Source organism: Elephas maximus, chromosome 5, assembly GCF_024166365.1.
Source record: "Elephas maximus indicus isolate mEleMax1 chromosome 5, mEleMax1 primary haplotype, whole genome shotgun sequence".
NCBI classification, from domain to species: domain Eukaryota; kingdom Metazoa; phylum Chordata; class Mammalia; order Proboscidea; family Elephantidae; genus Elephas; species Elephas maximus.
Window position 1 is genome coordinate 163,849,191 of NC_064823.1, and position 22,203 is coordinate 163,871,393.

A 22,203-nucleotide genomic window follows, 5' to 3' on the forward strand; every position below is an offset into this window, starting at 1 on the left:
TCTCACCCACGTGGTTTGGTGTGACTTTCCAACAGGTGACGCTGGGGGAGGGTGGGAGGAGGGGCCGGACTGTTCTGAAACCCAGGTCCATCTGTAAGAAGAGTGTTCCCAGGATGGGGAGACACGCCCAGCGGGTGCGTGTAAATGGATCGTTTGCTGGTACCCCTGAAATTCTAAGCGCACCTGGCCCCTTGAGCCTGATAATTCCATATCTAGAAAATTAGCCTCAAGAAGCCCGTGCGAGAGGCTGAACTGACTGCGGGAGCAGGGCCCATGGTGTGGGGGTCATGCAGTCTCCAGCGAGGAGACCAGGCAGAGACCACCCGGCCACCCACGGAATCAAGGTGGGTGTTCCAGGGCTTTAGACATGGAAGGCGGCTGGAACTTTTAGTTTTTTTTTTTAAGGTACTAGGTTAAAAAACAAAGCCAGATGAACATATAAATATATTCCAAATTTTGTTTAAAAATGATTTTTGTTAGGTACCACTGAGTTGGTTCCAGCTCATAGCGACCCTATGTACCATGGAACGAAACACCGCCCAGCCCTGCACCATCCTCACTATCATTATGTGTGAGCCCATTGCTGCAGCCATTGTGTCAATCCATCTCCTTAAAGGTCTTTCTCTTTTTCACTGACCTTCTACTTCACCAAGCGTGATGTCCTTCTCCAGGGACCGGTCCCTTCTGATAACATGTCCAAAGTATATGAGACGCAGTCTCACCATCCTCACTTCCAAGGAGCACTCTGGCTGTACTTCTTCCAAAACAGATTTGTTTGTTCTTCTGGCAGTCCATGGTATATTCAATATTCTTCTCCAATACCATAAGTCAAAGGCATCAATTCTTCTTTGGTCTTCCTTGTTCTTTGTCCAGCTCTTGCATGGAATTGAAGCAATTGAAAAGATCACGGCTTGGGTCAGGCGCACCTTAGTATCCAAACTGACGTCTTTGCTTTTTAACACTTTGAAGGTCTTTTGCAGCAGATTTGCCCAGTGCAATGCATCATTTGATTTCTTGACTGCTGCCTCCATGGGCGTTGATTAAAAAGTAAGTTGTGCATATTTACATAATCACGTGTGTACATGTATGCGTGTCTGTTGTGAACAGAAGGTGCAGGGACACCCCATCTGTGAGCCCTGAGCAGTGTCATGGGGGCAGGGCCTTCATTCCTGATTCTCCACACTTCTGCATTCTTTGGATTGTGGTCTGTGTTTGACTTTAGTCATAAGAAATCAACGGAGCAAGTGAATGAATTTCAATGGTTATCCCAAAATATAGTAAAGGAACTGAGCGTCAGGCAGTGAGGGAGGTTGGGGTGTCTGAGGGCCGCCCCCTCTTTGGGACCCCAGGTGGTGCAAATGGTGAACTGCACTGAGATGTTAACCAAAAGGTGGGAGGTCCGAGTCCACCCAGAGGCACCTTGGAAGAAAGCCCTGATGGCCTGCTTCTGAGAAATCAGCCACTGAAAACCCTGTGGAGCACAGTTCTACTCCGCACGGGGTCGCCATGAGTCGGTGTCGGCTGGATGGCACACGGGGTCGTCATGCGTCAGTGTCGGCTGAATGGCAGCTGGTGGGCAGGAAGTTGAATAGAATTGAGGGCTGGGAGAGGTGGTGAAGAGAGGAGAGTGGAAGGGGTGGGAGCTGTTGGCCCCTGGGCTTCCTGGCCCTGGTGCCCACCCCCTTCTGTGGAGCTGGGCCCCTTGTGGCCCTGGAGGTACAGCCTCAGCCTTCCTGGGGTCCCTGAGATGGCCCTGGGCACAGGACCAGTGCCACTGTGGAAGAAAGGGGGGGCTACGTGGTGGCCCCTGAGAAGGTGTATGCACATCCTAGGACCTGTGAACGTGACCTGATTTGGAAAAAGAGTTTTTGCCGATGTGATGAAGTGAGGGGTCTCGAAATGAGACTGTCCTGGGTCATTTGGGGGTCCAAGTCCAACAGCTTTGTTCTGTTGTATAGAGGGTCGCTGTGAGTCTTAATCGACTTGATGGCAACTAACAAGAAGTCCAACGGCCAGTGTCCTTATATGGGTGGGGGTATTCTGATCATTTGGAAACCTGTTTATGATACAATGTTACCTAAAGCATGAACCAACTGTGTTCAGGTGAGCCGAGGACACAGGTGCCTGGGGGCTGTTGTTCACATTTGTCACCATGCTGTCCTGTGGACTGGCCATAACCACCAGGTCAGTCCCATTTTCTTGCACACAGGCCATTCTGTCACACAGCTGCAGCAGGCGGTGGATCCAGCCCTGGCCTTGCCGGCTCCTGTCCTAGCGCTTTGCAGCACGCAGCTTCTCCTGGGCCCTGGGCCCTGGGCCCGAGGGAGAGCCACGCCCCTGTGTCTGGAAGGCCAAGCTCCATGTTGATGTCACACTCCTCTCCTTCCCCCAGGCCTGCTGAGCTGGGGTTGCATTCTCGGGGAGGTTGAGTAACGACAGCCCCTATGAGTGATGGATTCCCGCCGCTCGAGTGTACGGTTCATGTTATTATCCCAGAGGCTTGTTAAACCCAGGCTTAGAGCTTATTTCAACATGGTGGTGAAACTAACCTACTGTGTTTGGGTTAGGTCTCTGGTGTGGTCGGCTCATTTTATGTAACATCTGTACCTGGCAGGCTTTGAGCCAGGCCCTGGGGGGAGGCCTGAGATAAATCCCACCTGGCCCCTCCCTCCCATTCTGGGGCTAGGTGGCCATGCCCAGCCAACTCAGACCTCGAGCATGATGCATCCCACGTGTGGTCAGAGACGTCAGAGAAGAAGAGGAGGAGGAGACTTCTTGTTGGCCTGGGGAATATCCCAAAGGACTTCCTGGAGGCAGTGACACTCCTCAGGTGCCAGATTGCCAAGATGGGAGGGCCTTCTGCATGGATGCACCAGCATGTGTGAAGACTCCAAGGCACACAGGAGCCGTGTCTGTGACCATCAACAGGTCTGAGGGTCTGGCACCAACAGCTTCTCTCTAAGCACCTTCCTGGGTGCTGCTCAGAGCTTAGGCTGGTCTGCTGAGCCTGATCTCCGCCTCCCAGGCTCTGACTGCCCAAGGTAGGGGAGGAGGGGCTCTGGCCCGCTTTGCTCAGTCTTGATCTGTTATTTTGGAAGGCCTGTTTTCTTCAGAGGAGCCCTGGTGGTGTGGTGGCTAAGCACTTGGTTGCTAACCAAAAAGTTGGTAGTATGAACCCACTAGTAGGTCTGCAGGAGAAAGATGTGGCAGTCTGCCTCCGTAAAGATTGTTGTTGTTGTTGTTGTTAGGTGCCGCCGAGTCGGATCTGACTCATAGTGACCCTGTGCACAACAGAACGAAACACTGCCTGGTCCTACGCCATCCTTAAAATTGTTGTTATGCTTGAGCTCATTGTTGCAGCCCCTGTGTCAATCCACCTCGTGGAGGGTCTTCCTCTTTTCCGCTGACCCTGTACTCTGCCAAGCATGATGTCCTTCTCCAGGGACTGACCCCTCCTGACAACATGTCCAAAGTATGTAAGACGCAGTCTCACCATCCTTGCTTCTACGGATCATTCTGGTTGTACTTCTTCTAAGACAGATTTGTTCGTTCTTTTGGCAGTCCATGGCATATTCAATATTCTTTGCCAACACCACAATTCAAAGGCGTCAATTTTTCTTTGTTCTTCCTTATTCATTACCCAGCTTTCACGTGCACCGTGTGTCTGTCAGTTTGTCGTACTCTGGGGGCTTGTGTGTTGCTGTGATGCTGGAAGCTATGCCATGGGTATTCAGATACCAGCAGGGTCACCCATGGAGGACAGGTTTCAGCTGAGCTTCCAGACTAAGACTAGGAAGAAGGACCCGGAAGTCTACTTCTGAAAAGCATTAGCCAGTGAAAACTGTAAAGATTACATCCTAGGAAACCCGATGGGGCAGTTCTACTCTGTCCTGTAAAGTCGCTTTGTGTCGGAATTGACTCTATGGCAATGGATTTGGTCTGGTGTTGGTTTTCATCAGCAGCTATGCAGGCCTGGCTCCCTGGCTTCATGCTGGCTTGCTGGGCGTCACAGCAAAGCCTTGAGCTCCAGGGGTCTGGGGCAGTGGGGAGGGAGGCTGTGTGGGCTGGAACGAACCGCTGTCTGACCCTGCAGTCCTTGGGACCCCTTCTCCAGGGAGCGGGCTCTGCCGCTGGAGCCTCTGTGCCACGCAGGCCTCGGGCTGTACCCACAGCCGGTGACACTGCTTCCTGTCCAGGTCAACCCGTGCAGCCAGCACAGACCCGCCCTGGCCAGAAACGAGGCTGTGCAGACCAGCTGCAGGGAAAAAACCCAGGCTGGGGTGGTGCAATGTGCTGGTCCTGGCTCCCCGGCACAGCTTGTGGCGAATCCAATCGTGTCTCCCAAACGGGTATGCAGAAGTCCCCACCACTGAGCCTGAGTGGTACCTTGTTTAGAAATAGGGTTTTGCTTTGAAGGTGAGATTAGCTGAGACATATCACAGCAGGGTGGGTCCTAGTCCTAACCCCTTGTGAGTGGGTTCGGATGAAAAAGGAGAGCAGATGTGGAGACAGGGTCCCACATGGGGGAGACACATGTGAGGGTCTGCTACAAGCCAAGAAGCTCCCAGGGCTACAGAAGCTGGAAGAGACAAGGGAGCTCCTCTCCCAGCATGGGCAGAGAGAGCCCGGCCCCACCGACACCCTGAATTTGGGCTACCGGCCTCCAGAACTGTGGGAGAATACATTTCTGTTTTTACAGCCCCTGAGCTGGTGGTACTTTGTCATGACGGAGCAGGACACTCAGCCGTGGCTGCCTGCACCAGCCGGGCACGCTCCAAGCCTGAGTTGGCTGGTCAGCCCCACGCAGTGCTCACTGTGCGGAGGAGCCATCCTGTGTGAGAAGAATGTTGTTAGGTGCTGTGGAATCAGCCCCCTGCTCGTGGCGATCCCGTGCACAATGGAAGACGCCACGAAAGTGCTGCCCTGTCCTGGGCCATCCCCATGGTCAGTTGTGGATCCGACCATTGGAGTCCATAGGTCCTCACTGGCTGATTTTCAGAAGTAGACTGCCAGGCCTTGCTTCCTAGTCTTAGTCTGGAAGCTCTGCTGAAACCTGTTCAGCTTCACGGGAACAACGCACAAGGCTCCGCTGACAGATGCGGGAGGCAGCTGCACATGAGGTGCTCAGCCGGGAGTCGAACCTGCATCTGCTGTGTGGAAGGCGAGAATTCAACCACTGCCCCACTGCTGCCTCGTCTGAGCTATAGGATAAAAAAAAAAGTTGACATTAAGTTGATTCTCACTCATAGTGACCTGATAGGACAGAGTAGAACTACCCCATAGGGTTTCCAAAGTTGTAACCTTTACGGGAGCAGACTGCCAACATCTTTCTTCTGTGGAATGGCTGGTGGGTTCGAACCCCCAACCTTTCATTTAGCAGCTATGCTGTAGTGAATGACTTAATATGGCCCTTTTAGCCAGTCTTTGTGACTTCCACGCAATGATTGGGTGTGGCTATGCAAATAAGGTGTATGGAACCCGTGATGGTTAAGGTTGTGTGTCAACTTGGCTGGGGTGCCATTTTCAGTGGTTTGACAGTTATGTAATGATGTAATTTGGCAGTTATGTAATGAAGTAGTCATTTTCCATTTTGTGATCTGATGTAATTATCTTCCATTTTGTGATATGTTTTAAATTCTAGCCTCTGTGCCTGTGGTTATGGTCCATTTGGGAATGTGTTGTCTGTTACATTAACGGGATGTGTCATGAGTCACCGCCCTCCTATAGAAATGACTGAAGTCACCACCCTCACCCTGGTCACCACCCTTACCCAGTCACCACACTTACCCCGGTCACCACCCTTACCACCTTTATTCAAGTTACCCTCTTACTTGAATCATACCTTTTATCTTACAAGAGAAAAAAGAAGAGAGAAATAAGCAGGGGTAGGGGTGACCCACTACTACCGAGAAGAAGAGCTTGGAGCAGAGCACATCCTTTGGACCTGAGATACCTGTGCTGAGAACCTCCTAGACCTAGGAGACAGAGAGCTGTAACACCAGAGACAGCACAGGATGGTGAGAAGCAGCAGCAGCAGAACAAGGAGGCTGGCATGAGACAGTGAGGTGGGCTTCCCAGCCCACAGAGCAAGGCGGCTACAGTGTGTATGCTGACCCACAGAGCAAGAGAGTCGAGTGCCTTTGAGCAGGAGGTTTCTTGGTGAAGTGGGGTGCCTCCGGGCACTTATTAAAGGAGCTAAAAAGATCTATAACATTCACCGAGCAGGGCAGACACTGGACCAAGGGACCAAGGGGCCGAGGGCCAGAGAGAGAGGCCTGCCTGCCGGCACGGCTGGGAAAAAGCTATCCTGATGGAAGAACTGTATCCTGGGTCATTCCTGATCCTGAATTGTAGCCTGTTACTTCCCTAATAAACCCCATAATCATGAATGTTGTCTGTGAGTTCTGTGTGGCCATTGCAATGAGATATCGAACCAAGCAGAGAAGTAGAGGATGCTGTGGGAGGGACAGCTGGCGTCAGAATTAGTAAAGGTGGTGGAGAGAGGAGGTGTGTCTGACCTCTCCTCATAGGAATCAGCTTTGGGCTGCTGCTGATGGTTATTCTCTCTCCCCCTCGTGAAGTTAGAGGAGGTCAAACGCTGCCCCCACACCATTTTTATAGTTGGTGTCAGGAGTGGGATCATTGCAATGGCTCCAGGCTCATGGAGATATGGGACTTTGTCAGAGAAAGAAGGAAAGGGTGTGGGAAGTGAAACTTGATTCTTAGGTGGTTACTTTGGTTTTTACCTGTAAAGGCTGGAAGGAAAGTGAAGATGAAATGCTGCAGCTGAGGGGAGAAAAGCCACATCTGGAGCGACTGGGGCAAGGGCTGGGCTGGTTAAATGGGATGACTGACAGAGGGTCAGGGTCTTCTGGTCCCACCCAGTCAGAGGCCTGGGGCCATATGCGTATGAATGGGAAGATAGTCAAGGGGTTGGGAAGATGAAACTGGAATGTTTTAAAAGAGCTTAGATGTCTATCCGAATGTGCTATGGATATTGAATGTTTCTTCTACCTAGTGTCGTAAGACAGACCTAGATGCATGTCTGACCTCCACGGCACTGGAATCAACCTTGGGCTGTTGATGCTGATAATGGCTTTCCACCTCCCATAAAGCTAGGTGAGGAGGCCTGACACCGCCCGGCCTTGCACTGGGTTGCGTTGTTGTCGTTGTTAGGTGCCGTCAAGTCTGTTCTAACTCATAGCAAGCCCATGTACAATGGAACGAAACACTGCCTGGTCCTGCTCCATCCTCACACTCGTTATGCTTAACCCCATTGTTGCAGCCACTTTGTCAATTCATCTCATTGAAGGTTGTCTTAGTCATCTAGTGCTTCTATAACAGAAATACCACAGGTGGATGGCTTTAACAAAGAGAAGCTTATTCTCTCACAGTCTAATAGACTAGAAGTCTGAATTCAGGGCATCAGCTCCAGGGGAAGACTTTCTCTCTCTGTCAGCTCTGGAGGAGGGCCCTTGCCATCAATCTTCCCTTGGTCTAGGAGCTTCTCTGTGCAAGAACACCAGGTCCAAAGGATGCACTCTGTTCCCAGCACTGCTTTCTTGGTGGTACGAGGTCCCCATGTCTCTCTGCTCATTTCTCTCTTTTATATCTCAAAAGTGATTGGATTAAAACCTAATCTTGTAGATTGAGTGCCTCCTGCCTCATTAACATAACTGCCATGAATCCCTCCTCATTAGCATCACAGAGGTTAGGATTTACAACACTTAGGAAAATCGCATCAGATGACAAAATGATGGACAGTCACACAATACTGGGAATCATGGCCCAGCCAAGTTGACACGTATTTTGGAGGGACACAACTCAATCCATGGCAAGGGTCTTCCTCTTTTTCGCTGACCCTCTACCAAGCATGATGTCCTTCTCCAGGGACTGGGCCCTCCTGATAACATGTCCAAAGTACATGAGACGAAGTCTCGCCATCCTCGCTTCTAGGGGGCACTCTGGCTGTACCTCTTCTAAGACAGACTTGTTTGTTCTTCTGGCAGTCCATGGTGTATTCAATATTCTTTGGCCATACCGTAATTCAGAGGCATCAAGTTTTCGGTCGTCCTTATTCATTGTCCAGCTTTCCCATGCATTGCGCTATAGAGTACCAAAGCCAAACCTGTTGCCGTCGAGTCAATTCAACTCGTAGCAACCCTACAGGACAGGGTAGAACTGCCTCATAGGGTTTCCAAGGTTGTAATCTTTACAGAAGCAGACTGCCACAGTTTTCTTTTGCGTGGCGGCTGGTGGTTTCAAACTGCCGACCTTTTGGCTAGCAGCCGAGCACTTTAACCACTGGGCTATGCACCACCAGGGCTATGAACTGACCTGAGCACACGGACCTGCCAGCGATGGGAACAGGGGTGGGGACGGAACACTGGAGAGGGGGCAGGGGCGGGGCTTGCCATCGCTGCCCTGGCGTTCCTCGTTCCTCGCAGTGGGTGGGGGGATGTACAGGGGGTGGGGGAAGGGGTTCAGCCTGGGAGGTAGAAAATCCCCAGCCACAAACCCAGAACTGCTCGCCAGACCTACGGGGCCATTGGCCATGCGTGCAGACTTGAGCCGGAGAGAGCACCAGCCTCTGGCTGTACCTGCCCGAAGATGCGGTGTTCTCAGCCTAGTGATGGCTGCAGTGTCTGTTCCACGCCACAAGAGGACAGCAGCACGGCGGCTGGCCCCTCTGCCTGAACCCCAGAAAATGTTGGGGCTGCTTGCCCCCCCTCCCCAAAAAAGTAAACCGTTGCCTTTGAGTGAACTCTGACTCATGGTGACCCCGTGTGTGTTCATGTGGAACTGCTCCATGGGGTTTTCTTGGCTGTAATTGAGCCAGGGTGGTGCAGTGGTTAAAGCGCTCAACTGCTAACCAAAAGGTCGGCTGTTTGAAACCACCAGGGGCTCTGTGGGAGAAAGATGTGGCAGTCTGCTTCCATAAAGATTCACAGCCTTGGAAACCCTATGGGGCCGTTATACCCTGTCCTATAGGGTGCTATGAGTCTATGAGTCAGAATCGACCCGATGGCAGTGGGTTTGGTTTTCTGGTTAACCTTTACAGAAACAGACGGCCCGGCCTCCCTTCCGTGGCACAGCTGGGTGTGTTCACACTGCCAACCGTGAAGTTAGTAGTTGAGTGCAAACCACTTGGGCCACGCAGGGACTTCGGGGCTGCCCCAGGAGGCGGAATTGGGTGGAAAGACCAGGTCCTCCGAGCAGAAAGAGGGTCCTGAGTTGTTCTCCCCAAAAGAGGGACTTCCAGGAACCAGGAGCTGGTGATGGTACGCTGTGTTTTTGGACAGAATGGCAACTATTGTTTACTGGGCACGTTGTCTGTGCTGGCCCGGGGGTTGCTAGGCAATGCGTTTGCTTGTTGTCAGAGCATCCAGGTTGTGGGGACTGTGAGACAACAGGTGGAGGACACACGTTGGCTGGGGTTCTAGTCTTGCTGCAGTCACAGCCTGGACGTGGTGACCCCGAGCCCATGTTGCCCGGGAACCTGCAGCTACAGCAGTGAATGGCTGGGCATTTCTCTCGTCCTGGATTCCAGCCGGAGTCCAGCATTGTGCAAACTCATTTAAACAGGGTCTTGTTCCTGAAGTTCCTCATCTGTGAGAACAGGACAGCTTTGGGGAGCTACACCCCCACCTCGACACCCACTCTCTGAGTTAGCCCCCAGATGTGGACCAGCTGTGAGCAGGGGCCGGCTGGGGTCTCCAGCTGCAATACCAGAGCCTTGCTCTGCACCAGGCTCACCTCCCAGCCCAGAGAACGCTTGCTTCCTGCCCCTTCCCCGCGGTTTTATTAAGTAACAGGGGAGGTGGCTTCAGTGTGGGGCGAGCACCACATGGGTCCTAGGGAGAGCACCCCGCAGGGCAGCCACCATTGCTCATTACTATTATTGTTGCTGCCGATGTTGTTGTCTCTGGGGGGCAGCTGCCTTGTCCTGCTGCGTCTGCCCGCCGCCCGTCTGCCGGGAAGATTGAGTTAGCCACGGCTGCTGTAACAGGCGACCACAGGTCTTGTGGCTGGAACAGCATTTACTACTGCCTGGCTCTGGAAGCCAGGTGGGTCTCAGGGGGCTACTGTTAAGGTCCCTAACTTGCCTCCTTCTTTCCATAGTGTCGCAGCCGCAGGCGGCCCCTGGCGCCCTGGAGAAGCCGCCCAGCACGTCCGTCCTGTGCACCACCTGCGGGAACGTGTGCAAGGGAGAGGTGCTGCGTGTGCAGAACAAATACTTCCACATCAAGTGCTTTGTCTGCAAGGGTGAGTGTCCCGTGGTGAGCCTGGGCCTCCGGGGTGCCTCGGGGGAGCGCCAGTCAGGTCAGGGACTCTGCAAGGGTGAGTGTCCCATGGTGAGGCTGGGCTTCTGGGGTACCTCAGAGGAGCTCCGGTCAGGTCAGGGACTCTGCAAGGGTGAATGCTGCGCTGTGAGCCTGGGCCTCTGGGGTGCCTCAGGGGAGCCCTGGTCAGGTCAGGGTCTCTGCAGGGCAGCCCACAGTGTCCGCAGTGAGGCTGGGCCTCTGTAGTACCTGTGGGGAACTATGGTCAAGTCAGGGACTCTGCAACATTCTTGGGGAGTCCAGAACCTTGATGCATCATGTGAGCTTTTCAACGTAGCCTGCGTCCCTTGTGGGTGTGATGAAGGAGTCTGCCTGGATGGGGGATTAGGGGACAAGGGTCCCAAGGGAGGACCTTGTATGCTGTGCCCAGGAACTCAGAGCCTATGACAAGAGCCAAGTGGCCACCTGGGCGCCATAGCAAAGAAGGCAAAATCAGTGTCAGGGAGGGTGGGGGAGACAAAGGCTCAATGGTGAGGGGTACACAGGACCCACACTCGACCACAGAATGGGCCTCACCAGAGGGAAAGGGAAAATCTCAGCCTTTGTTCCAAACAAGACCTGGTCTGTCTTACAGTCCTAGTGCTGCCGGACACCGGTGCCACACATGAGTAGTTTGAACGAAAAGAAACTTACGTTCTCACAGTGCTGGAGGCTAGAGGTCCAAATTCAGGGTGCCGGCTCTGAGGGAAGGCTCTCTGTGGGCTCTGGAGAAGGCTCTCTATGGGCTCTGGGGAAGGTTCTCTCTGTGGGCTCTGGGGAAGGTCCTCTCTGTGGGCTCTGGGGAAGGCTCTCTCTGTGGGCTCTGGGGAAGGTTCTCTCTGTGGGCTCTGGGGAAGGCTCTCTGTGGGCTCTGGGGAAGGCTCTCTGTGGGCTCTGGGGAAGGTTCTCTCTGTGGGCTCTGGGGAAGGCTCTCTGTGGGCTCTGGGGAAGGCTCTCTGTGGGCTCTGGGGAAGGTTCTCTCTGTGGGCTCTGGGGAAGGCTCTCTGTGGGCTCTGGGGAAGGTTCTCTCTGTGGGCTCTGGGGAAGGTTCTCTCTGGGCTCTGGGGAAGGCTCTCTGTGGGCTCTGGGGAAGGTTCTCTCTGTGGACTCTGGGGAAGGTTCTCTCTGTGGGCTCTGGGGAAGGTTCTCTCTGTGGGCTCTAGGGACAGTTCTCTCTATGGGCTCTGGGGAAGGCTCTCTGTGGGCTCTGGGGAAGGCTCTCTGTGGGCTCTGGGGAAGGTTCTCTCTGTGGGCTCTGGGGAAGGCTCTCTGTGGGCTCTGGGGAAGGCTCTCTGTGGGCTCTGGGGAAGGTTCTCTCTGTGGGCTCTGGAGAAGGCTCTCTCTGTGGGCTCTGGGGAAGGCTCTCTGTGGGCTCTGGGGAAGGTTCTCTCTGTGGGCTCTGGGGAAGGTTCTCTCTGTGGGCTCTGGGGAAGGTTCTCTCTGTGGGCTCTAGGGACGGTTCTCTCTATGGGCTCTGGGGAAGGCTCTCTGTGGGCTCTGGGGAAGGCTCTCTGTGGGCTCTGGGGAAGGTTCTCTGTGGGCTCTGGAGAAAGTTCTCTGTGGGCTCTGGGGAAGGTTCTCTCTGTGGGCTCTGGGGAAGGTTCTCTGTGGGCTCTGGGGAAGGTTCTCTCTGTGGGCTCTGGGGAAGGTTCTCTGTGGGCTCTGGGGAAAGCTCTCTCTGTCGGTTCTGTGGGAGGTCTTGCCTCAACTTCTCCAGCCATCTCCACTCAGTGTGTATCTTCCCTTCCATTTGTGCCTCTTTTTACATCTCAAAAGTGATCAATTTAAGACGTGCCCTACACTGAGGGGACCTCACTAACAAAACACAGAAAACCCAAACCTCAAATGGTATTATACCCACAGGTATAGAGTTAGGGTTTCAACACAAATTTTGGGTAAGTAATTCAGTCTATCCAAAACTCAAAACCGTACCCGTTGCTGTTGAGTTGATATGACTCACAGCAACCCTGTAGGACAGAGTAGAGCTGCCCCATAGGGTTTCCAGGGAGTGCCTGGTGGATTCAAACTTCTGACCTTTTAGTTAGCAGCCAAGCACTTAACCATTGTGCCACTTAGTGACCTACATATATGCCTTTGCCTCACAGAGGGTGTGAGGGAGGATTGGGATGTCTGGGGCAGAGTACACAGAGGAGGTGGTGGTGGGCTGTCCCCTGAAGACAGGAGGACTCCACCAGCCAGAGAGGGGGAGCATCTGTCCCAGGGGGGCCAGGTGTGCGGAAGCCTGGCCCCTGGGATGGCAGGAGCTGGGATTGGAGAGTGGAGCAGAGATGGTGGAGGTGGGCCGGGCCAGTGAGCAAGAGAGTACTGGGACTGTGCCGAGGGCTCTTGGGACAGCAACTGGAAGGTGGGGCAGCAACGCCTTGTCTTTGTCTTACCTGTACTGGGCTCAGAATGTGTGCTCAGCTCTTTACATGGAGGGGACGGGGTGAGTGGATGAGGTGGGCGAATGGTTGTGAGTGGATGAGGGCGGACAGGGCCAGGTGGATGGGATAGAGAGGGGTGGGTGGTTGGGGAGTGGACAGGTGGAAGCTTACACTAATGAGCAGATGGAGAGTGGGCAGTTGGACAGATGGCCGGATGGACAGTGGTGCTGTCTGTGGTGTTCTGGCCCACCTCCAGCTTTGTCCTCTACCCCTGCCAAGCCTCCTGGGGTGGAGAGCCAGGGCCGCGGACAGAGACCCACAGCAGCTCTGCTTGTGTCCAGTTAACACACAGGCCCGGTTCAGAGACCACGTGAGGGGTCCCCATGTGTGAAGAGAAACACAGGAGCCACGACCGGGATGACTGCACCAAGGAGGGGGCTCAGAGCTGACCCTGCTGCCTTGGCCCTGGGGGGCCTGAGTCCAGCAGGGAGGCCACAGAGGCTGGTGAGCCCAGCCACCTCTTGGCTGAACTGGGGGCCCCTGGGAGGGTAACTTCACTTCTGGGCTGGGGGGAGGAGCTCCATGGGACCTTTGGCCTGAGGCTGACCCTCGAGGAACCAAGGTTCCGTCCATGGTGTGGGCACTGTTGGTAACATCACAGAGGACCTCTGACACCTGAGAATGACCTGGCTCCGGGACCCTGCGGATGTGATCCTGTTTGGAATTAGTGTTTTCTTTGTTATGTTGATCAGAATATGATCTCTTCTGAGGTATAAAAAGAGCAGATTAGGCACAGAGACTGCACTCAGGGAAGACAGATGCCATGTGAGGATCGTCTACAAGGGAAGAGGAACATGCAGGGCTGCTGTCAAGGACAAGATCTACACAGCCGAGACACTGATTTGGACTTCTGGCCTCCAGAAAACCAAAAAAACCAAACCCACTGCCATCGAGTCGATTCTGACTCATAGCGACCCTGTAGGACAGAGTAGAACTGCCCTGTAGAGTTTCCAAGGAGTGCCTGGTGGATTTGAACTGCAGACCGCTTGGTTAACAGCCGTAGCACTTAACCACTACGCCACCAGGGCCTCCAGAAGTGTGAGACAATACATCTCTGTTCCTTAAAGCCACCACTCGTGTCTCTGTGTTAGAGCAGCAGTTGGAGACTAAGACAGGTGGACATGGCCAGCTCCAGCGCTCCCGTCAACTACCACACGGTGCCCCTGGCCTTTCCCAGGACCATGCGCCCACCCTCCCCCCCGGGGCGCCAGGGTTCAGGGCACCCCCCCATCAGCACAGGAGGAAAGAAGTGACTCGCCCCATGAGCTCCCGTGACCCACCCGGTCACCCTGCGTCCCCAGCTCTGGGCCTGCTTCCCCTGGCCTTGGTGCGGAGATGAGACCCACTCTGACTGGCGCTCTTCTCTGTTTTCATTTAGGCTTTCCGAGGCATACTGGGGTTTTCTGGCTTAACCTCTTCTTCTGTTTGTGAAGATACATTTGGTGCTTTTCAGAAAAGCAAAAATCATTAGATTGCCCTTTCTAAAAGACAAAGGGCAGAGTGTACTTTATTTAAAAGGATTTCTGTAAGCCCAGGCTGTGGAGAGCCATAAAGTGCATCGGGCTTAGCCAATCCAGCCTGTCACCTTGTGTGACCCACAGAAGGGCTGTGGGGTGGGCACTGCCGGGGTCCCCCTCCTCCGAGTGCCACCCCGGGAATGTCACTGTGTCCTCTGAGCTGCAGTCCCCTGAGAACTCAGTGGCAACAGCTGTCACCCCTTCCTCGCTGGTGGGTGAGTGGCTAAGATGGGACAGGGCAGCTGCCGTCCCACCTGGGACTCACAGTGACCAGGGCTGCTGAGTTCAGTATTAACAGTAGTGTTGGTGAGGGTGTGAGTCTGTAGGCACGAGGCCCTGTTCCAAGCCCCTCTCGCCCTGTGCCAGGCACTGGGTCGGCCCTGGGGACGCCACAGGGAACTGGCCCTCGGTGGGCAGCAGCTCTGCCTCTCCCACTGAGAAGTGATGAGGACCAGCCAAGTCTTCTCCCAAGCTCTGAGAAAGCCTGCATCTGTGTGAGCCTGAGGATTTCATAGTCTTGGATTGGACTCTTATCCCCGCGCTCATGAAAAGACCGAGTCTCTGAGTCACCACCCCATGTGTCCGTTTGTTCCACTGTGGTACCTTGCGTGTTGCTATGAGCCTGGAAGCTCTGCCACCAGTATTTCAAACAACAGCAGGGTCACCCATGGTGGACAGGTTCCAGCACAGCTTGCGGACTCACACAGACTAGGAAGAAAGAGCTGGTGACCTGCTTCCAAAAATCAGCTGATGAAACCCCGTGGATTGCAACAGATCATCGTCGATATAGCGCTGGAAGATGAGCCAGCTGAGCTGGAAGGCACTCAAAATACTTAGTGGCCATAACAATGAACTTGAGCTTAGCAACGATCATGAAGGTGGTGCAGGACTGGGCACCATTTTGTTCTGTTGTACGAGGGGTCGCCATGAGTTGGAGCCGACTGGACGGCAGCTAACAGCAACATGAATCATTGAGGGTGTCTTTGGATGCAAAAATAAACAAAAACAAAAAAGTCAAAACAGAAGATACAGTTTTTGGGGGATTACAATTAAACCCACTACAGGTAATCAGAGTGGGCCTCATGGAGAAGGTGACCTTTGGGTGAAGACTAGGAGAAGGGGAGGGAGTTGGTCTTGCAGGTATCTTTGGAAAGAACATTCCAGCCAGGGGAAAGAGCCCAAAGCCAGGAAGGAGCCTGGCGTGTTCAGGGACCAACAGGGGAGCTGTGTGACTGGAGTGAGTGAGTAAGGTGGAGGATGGGCAGAGAAAGGGGAAAGGGCGGCGGTGGAGGGGTCAGCGTCGAACTGAGCAAGGGCCAAGAAAACTGCAGCATGGGGTCGAAGTGTGGGCCGCAGATGAAGGACCACAGGTAGCCAGGTAACATCCACCTGCGGGGTATTACTGATACTGTTAATAACAAACCCGCTGCCGCTGAGTCAATTCCGACTTATAGTGACCCTGTAGGACAGAGTAGAACTCCCTCACTGAGTTTCCAAGGAGTGGCTGGTGGATTCAAATTGCTGACCTTTTGATTAACAGCCAAGTTCTTAACCACTGTACCACCAAGGCTCCAGGCTATTAATAGCTGTATTAATAAACAGCCACACTGAGCTGCCCAGGCGAGCCAAGTGGATGACAGTGACTGGCAGAAAGCCTACCCACTTATCTTCCAGAATGTTCCCAGGCATTTACAAGAAACCGGCCAAGGACTTCCAGATTCAGAGGACTGTTGGGACAGGTGTGCCCCATCCCAGCTCCGGCCACGGCCTCCCCAGGCACACACTGTCCTTGCCTGGTCTGGGGGGTTGCAGGGCACACGGGGGTGGCAGGATCACATGGCAGAAAAACAAAAAGTCACAGCAGGAAGGAGTCTTAGGTGGACACCTGCTGCTGTCATTTACAAACCGGGAGTCTGAGTGAGCGGTCACGCGGGGACCTCGCTGCTCCAGGCTGAGGTGCACAGATAGGCGGGGTGTCTGGCTTTGGTTTGTGCTTTAATGTGAATTGGGCTCCCCTCCTCCCGCCCAGCAGTACAGCAACATACAGAGAAGGGGCTGGAAACACCGCTCCCTCCCGCCCAGCAGTACAGCAATGTACAGAGAAGGGGCTGGAAACACCGCTTCCTCCCGCCCAGCAGTACAGCAACATACAGAGAAGGGGCTGGAAACACAGCTGGTCTAACCCGTGCGGTCACTACTGACTTGGAATGTATCTTTCTAATCTTTTCCTTGGTCTAAGACTTTTTTTAACTTGAAAGCAGGCAGTACACATAATTTTGTACCCTGATTTGCTTACTTAAAACGACCACATAGCACTTCCCCATCCTGTAAATTTTTCAACACCAGTGTCAACGTCTGCCCGCATCCCCTGGGATGCCTGGACCACAGCCAGCCCCTCGACCCCTCCACCGCGGCGGGATGTTGACGCCACACCCAGCCAGGCCCCGAGCAAAGCAGTTTTCGAAGCTCATCTCATTTATTTCTGTGGCAGCCGTGGGAGACTGGTATTTGTAAACCCTGTTTCATAGAATCAGAAGAAGTAGAGGGTGGCCGAAGAGTGGAAGACCCTCAGTGAGATGGACTGACACAGTGGCTGCAACAACGGGCTCGCGCTTTAACGACAATCGCGAGGATGGCGCAGGACCGGGCAGTGTTTCGTTCTGTTGTACACAGGGTCACTGTGAGTCAGAGCTGACTCAATGGCCCCTAACGACAACGACAACATAGAATCAAATCCTGAGGTTCACAAATGTTCAGTTACTTGCCCAAGGTCATAGAGCAAGTAAGGGGCAAAGCCAGACTTAGAACCCAGGCTGCCTGACTCCAAGGCCCGGGTTTATTTGGTGCGTTACATTGTAGCCATGCCACTGGAGACATAGCAGCATCTCCATTCTGTCCCTGTTCCTGCCCTTTCCTTGGGGTGGGTTCCCAGAATAGGGATGGCTGGGTCAAACGGTCAGAGCACTTTAATGTTCCATAGAGTCTGTGCCAAGTGGTCTCCAGAAAGTGTTGCCCCTCACTCTTCCCACCATTCCTCCCACCCCTCTGGACTATCAGTAAATGACCCTACCAAACACCCTGAGAGATGGGTGCGGGGTGCCCTGCCCAGGCCAGCTCTATCTCCCATTTGTTGTTGTCCTTAACTACCATTGAGTTGGCCCCCAACTCATGGCGATCCCATGCACAATGGGATCATTGCGATCCACAGGGTTTTCACTGGCTGATTTTTGGAAGGAGATGGCCAGGCCTTTCTTCCTACTCTGTCTTAGTTTGGAAGCTCCGCTGAAACCTGCTCAGCATCACGGCAACACGCAGCCTCCACTGACGACGGGTGGTGGCTGCACATTGGCTCGAATGGAAGGTGAGAGTCCTACCGCCGAACCACCACTGCAAAATACAGCATAATAACAATATATTCTTTTCATTGGCATTTTTAAAATTGTTGGTCCATTTGAACTTTTTAAGTAGCTCTGGTGGTGCAGCAGTTAAGGTGCTTGGCCATGAACCGAAAGGTCAGTGGCTCAAACCCACCAGCCCGTCCGCAGGAGAAGGATGTGGCATAAAGGCTTCCGTAAAGATCACAGCCTTGGAAACCCGCTGGGGCAGTTCTCTGCCTACAGGATTGCTCTGAGTTGGAACTGACCCGATGGCAATGGGTTTGGTTTTAGATTTTTACATTCGGGAGACGGAGGTCTGCCATGACTGTGGCACACTCTGACCAGCAGCAGAGAGAACAGAGGAAATGGGTGCCGGCCAGTGATGGCCCGAGGGGTAGGCTGTGGCTGGAAAGTTATTTCCATGAGCTTTCTGGTGGATGGAGCCCTGCTGGCGCGGTGGTTAAGAGCTGGGCTGCCGACCAAAACATGGGCAGTTTGAACCCACCAGCCGCTCCTTGGAAACCCTATGGGACAGTTCTACCCTGTCCTGTAGGGTCAGGATTTTTCTAGTGAACAGCTAGGAAACTACTGAAACCCCTCTCCCTGTCGCAGTGGGGCCCCAGCCCCGCAGCCGCCTCCCTCTCCTTCGAGGATAGTCAGTGCCGTCGTGTCTTTTCTGGGGCCAGAGCGCTAGCCAGGACCCGAGCCCACATGCTGTCTCCTCACTCGGCCTGGCCTGGCTACAGAGCAGTGTTGAGATAAAGTACACCCACTCTCCTAAGTCGAGCCCCAAACAGCCTATTCTTCCCAAGTCAGGATAAATTTGCTTTGTCTGACTCAAGGTACAAAATTAATTTAAACGAGGATTTTCATTCTCGGATGGGGTGTTGAGTGAGAATTCAGAGAATTCAGAGCCAGCTCGGTGCTGGATTCCAGCGTCTCGGGGCATGAGTAATGGGGAGGGGGTGCAGGAAAGGGAGTGACTCAGGCCTTACCCAGCCAGTACTAGCTCCAAGAATGCCCAGGATGCCGCTGTTTACATCACTGAAATAGGTCCTATGTTCCAGGCAAGGAAGCGGAGGCACAGAGAGGTTAAGGCACTTGCCCAGGGGCACACAGCGAGGCAGGTAGGTGGAGCTGGACTCCCACCCAGGCGGTCTCGACATCTGGGCTCTTGGCTGCCCAGCTGTTCCTTTCCCTTGTCTGCAGAGCTCACTCCTGCTCGAAGGAGGAGTCCCAGGGATCTGGTGGTTGCAACCAGCACACAGCAATTTGACCCTCTGGGCCAGGCCTGCCCACCTCGCCTGGGCAGGGGGCTGAGCTGTGTGAGTATTCACTTGCGGGGCTGCTCGGAGCCCTGAGGTCACAGGTAGGGGGGTGAGGGTGGGTGATGGGCACTGCAGTAGAGGCCACCTGCCTGCCCCCTGCTCCTCTCAACCGTGTTCTATGGGACGAGGCTTCCCTAGTCCCAGAGGGGCCCGGGTAGGCGGCTTCCCCTTTGTGTCACCAGCAGCTCCCCTGGAGGGCACAGCACCGAGTGGACCGTATCCCTGGGGTACCCCGACACTCTTGGAGATTCAGCTTCCAGATTCCAAACTTACACAGGAGTGGATCTGTCCAAGATCTGTCCCCCCTTGCCCAAATTCCCCATCTGCCCTGGCTCACAGCACTCCCGGGGCACCAAGCAAAAGTGCAGTTCAAAACTTGGGGCTCCTCTGATCAGAGGCCGGGAATGTCCCCAACTCCATTGTCCATGTCTGCATTGCAAAAATTTTACTTGGAACGTTTAATAATTATTTATCAAAAAGTGTAATAGATGTGTTGTTTTCATAGCTTCGTGCTAAAAATTTAATGATCACCCTACTCTAGAACAGTTTATCAAATATTCAGAAATCGTGGTCCCAGGAATCCTTCATAAATCAATTTCAACATGTATTTGCATTTTTGTTACAGAGAACGTGAGACCTGTTGCCACAGAGTTGTTTCCAACTCATAGCAACCCTGTAGGACAGAGTAGAACTGCCTCATAGGGTTTCCAAGGAGCGGCTGCTGGATTCAAACTGCTCTCCTTCTGGTTAGCAGCCGAGCTCTTAACCACTGTGCCGCCAGGGCTCCAGAGAACATGATAGAGTGATCAATGAGAGACTTCTAGTCTGTAAAATGCTCTACGTTTGTATACGGTTCTGTGGAGGAAGTAGAACGGAAATATGATTTCAAGTCGTAAAAGGGAAAGATGTAAAATTTTTTGCTTGTTGCAAAGAGCTGGTCTTGCCTTCTGTGAACTGCTGTGGCGGTCTCACAGGCATTTGCATTCCGTTGAATACACTTACAAGAACGATGTTACATTTCAAGACTCTAATATTTACAGTGTTTGCAGTCAGTAAACACTGTGATAAAAACTTTTCGATGTCAATTTTAAAAGGTGCAAGGGCTTCGTGGTTTTTCAAAATGCTGGCTTGGGGTCTGCTGGGCTGTGGCTCCCCACTGGGGCGGGGGCTGCCGGCTTCCTCCTGAGTCCAGCAAGGAGGGGTTCTCCCTCTAAAAGTGTACGTGGCTCTCATGTGCTCCCAGGGGTGGGCGGTGGGGGGCGGCTAGAGAGCCATGGAAAGGGGAAGAGCATGTGACTCGGCAACAACCCGAGCTGGACTTCCACCTCTGCAGGGGACTCAGTCAGTCACAAAGTGCACATTCCATTTGCCATGGGGGCACTACAGGGGCAAGGCTTGGTTTCTACCCCACAATACACCCCCTGGTGGAAAAGACAGACCCCGTGATCAGATGGGGCACAGAACCCCTGGGCTACGGAGCACTTAGGAGGCCTGGCTCAGCCTGGGAGTCTGGGAGAGGAGCCACCTTTCTGGCACCGCTTGGAAGACAAAGAAGAGAACAGACTTCTAGAGGGAGGGGGCAGCAGGGGCACCAAGGCGTCGCTGAGCCAGGTGGGAGAGGCTCACCAGGTAGCTCTGACAGGGAGAGGAGCCCCAGAGAGGCCAACAGTGGAGGGGCCATTCTGAGCTGCTGGAATTTGCCAGCTCACCTGGGTGGCCTCCTGGGGCAGCCCAGGCCCTGGCTCCTTGTCCTGTGAGGCCCTTGCTCCCTTGGGGCAGAGGGAGGATAGGGCAGGCCCTCCCACCCTGGTCTTCATCCTTGAATGGCCAGGGCAGATGGGGGCACCTCAGGGATGGCTTTCAGTCTCCTTGGGCTGCATAACAAACATACCACCAGCAGGTGGCTTTAAAGGACAGGCATTTAAGGGATAAGGTTTAGGACCTACCCTACTTGGTATGACCTCACTAACATAACAAACATACCACCAGCAGGTGGCCTTATAGGACAGGTATTTAAGGGATAAGGTTTAGGACCCACCCTACTTGGTATGACCTCATTAACATAACTCAGGAAATCCCTATTTCCAAATAGGGTCATATGCGTAGGTGCAGGGGCTCAGAGTTCAACTCATTTGGGGGGATACAATTCAATCCCTAACAATGGCCTTCAGTGGTTTGCCTGGGGGAGAGGCCAAGGCCATGGTGGGGGGCTGCAACTTGGGGCCCACTGGGAACAAGGGGCTCCAGTCCTCCTGGCCTTGGGCCTCTTGCTCCCTCCCACCTCTGGAACAGCCTTAAGGGCAGGACCCTGGCTGGAGGCCCTACATCCAGTTGCTGCTCGGCCCTGAGCCCGGCTGTACTGGGGGCTGCCTGGCAGGGTGTGGGAGGATAGAACCAGATGGTTCAGAGCACCTGGTGGGGGACCTGAAAAACAACTCAGGAGAGTTATCAGTAATTTATAGCTGGTCAAGCGTGTAGGAATAGGAAATATGGCCCCTTATCTTGCCAAAGCCCTAGTTTCTTAATTACAAGCAGTTCTCTGGTGCCAGCAGCAAGAGTTTTATGGTGGTCTGCATGTAGGTTTAGATTCCAAGAATACTGGGTCAGAGGCATGCAGCCAGCCCTATCTCCTGCCTGTCTCACAGGCACTGATGTCCTGTAGCCCAGGAGCTGAGGAGGGCCCATGAGGCCAGCGGTCTTTGGGGCTCAGAACAATACGGGCCTTTCTGGTGGATGGGAGGGAGGCCAGGAAAGAGGGGTGAGTCTCTGGGCCTCCCGGGGCAAGATCCCCCTGAGCAAGAGGGCTGACTAGGACACCTGTGGGTGACAGGGGTATGGGCTTCGCTACAGAGGGGACGTTCGCACCACCCAGGCCATGTGGGTCCAGTAGGGCAGGGCTTGTGTCCTCTGTGGGAACAGGGCCTAGCACTGCCGGGGGCCTGGGGGTTGAGGTGAGGAGCTTGGAGCCTAGGCCAGGGGCTGCTGGGGGCCTGGGGAAGCAGTTAACGGGCTTGGCACCTGGGCTGAGGTCAGGTCCCTGGGCACGTGGAGGTAGGCTTTCACCTGGGGTCCCTCCTCCTCCAGTTCCCAGTTGCTTCACCTCTCAGGACCTCAGATTTCTCACAAGACTGTAGACAAAACTGGGCCCAGGAGATGGTAGTTTAGGGCCCTTGGCTGGTTCCTGGAGCCCCAGGTCCAAGTCTGCGCCTGGAGCC

At 53.9% G+C, this 22,203-nt stretch overlaps 1 protein-coding gene across 15 annotated transcripts in view; it reads left to right on the forward strand.

Annotated features, from left to right (window-relative positions):
• The window catches only part of ABLIM2 (actin binding LIM protein family member 2), a 179,896-nt gene that overhangs the window by 31,176 nt on the left and 126,517 nt on the right, over window positions 1-22,203 (forward strand). For all 15 annotated transcript variants that reach the window (XR_007517717.1, XR_007517716.1, XR_007517718.1 and 12 more), the window contains exon 2: window positions 10,123-10,266. Coding sequence is in view for 12 of the 15 variants with exons in the window: in XM_049886708.1 (XP_049742665.1) it covers window positions 10,123-10,266 (144 nt within the window). In the remaining 3 variants the exon portion in view is untranslated. The remainder of the gene's footprint in view (window positions 1-10,122; window positions 10,267-22,203) is intronic.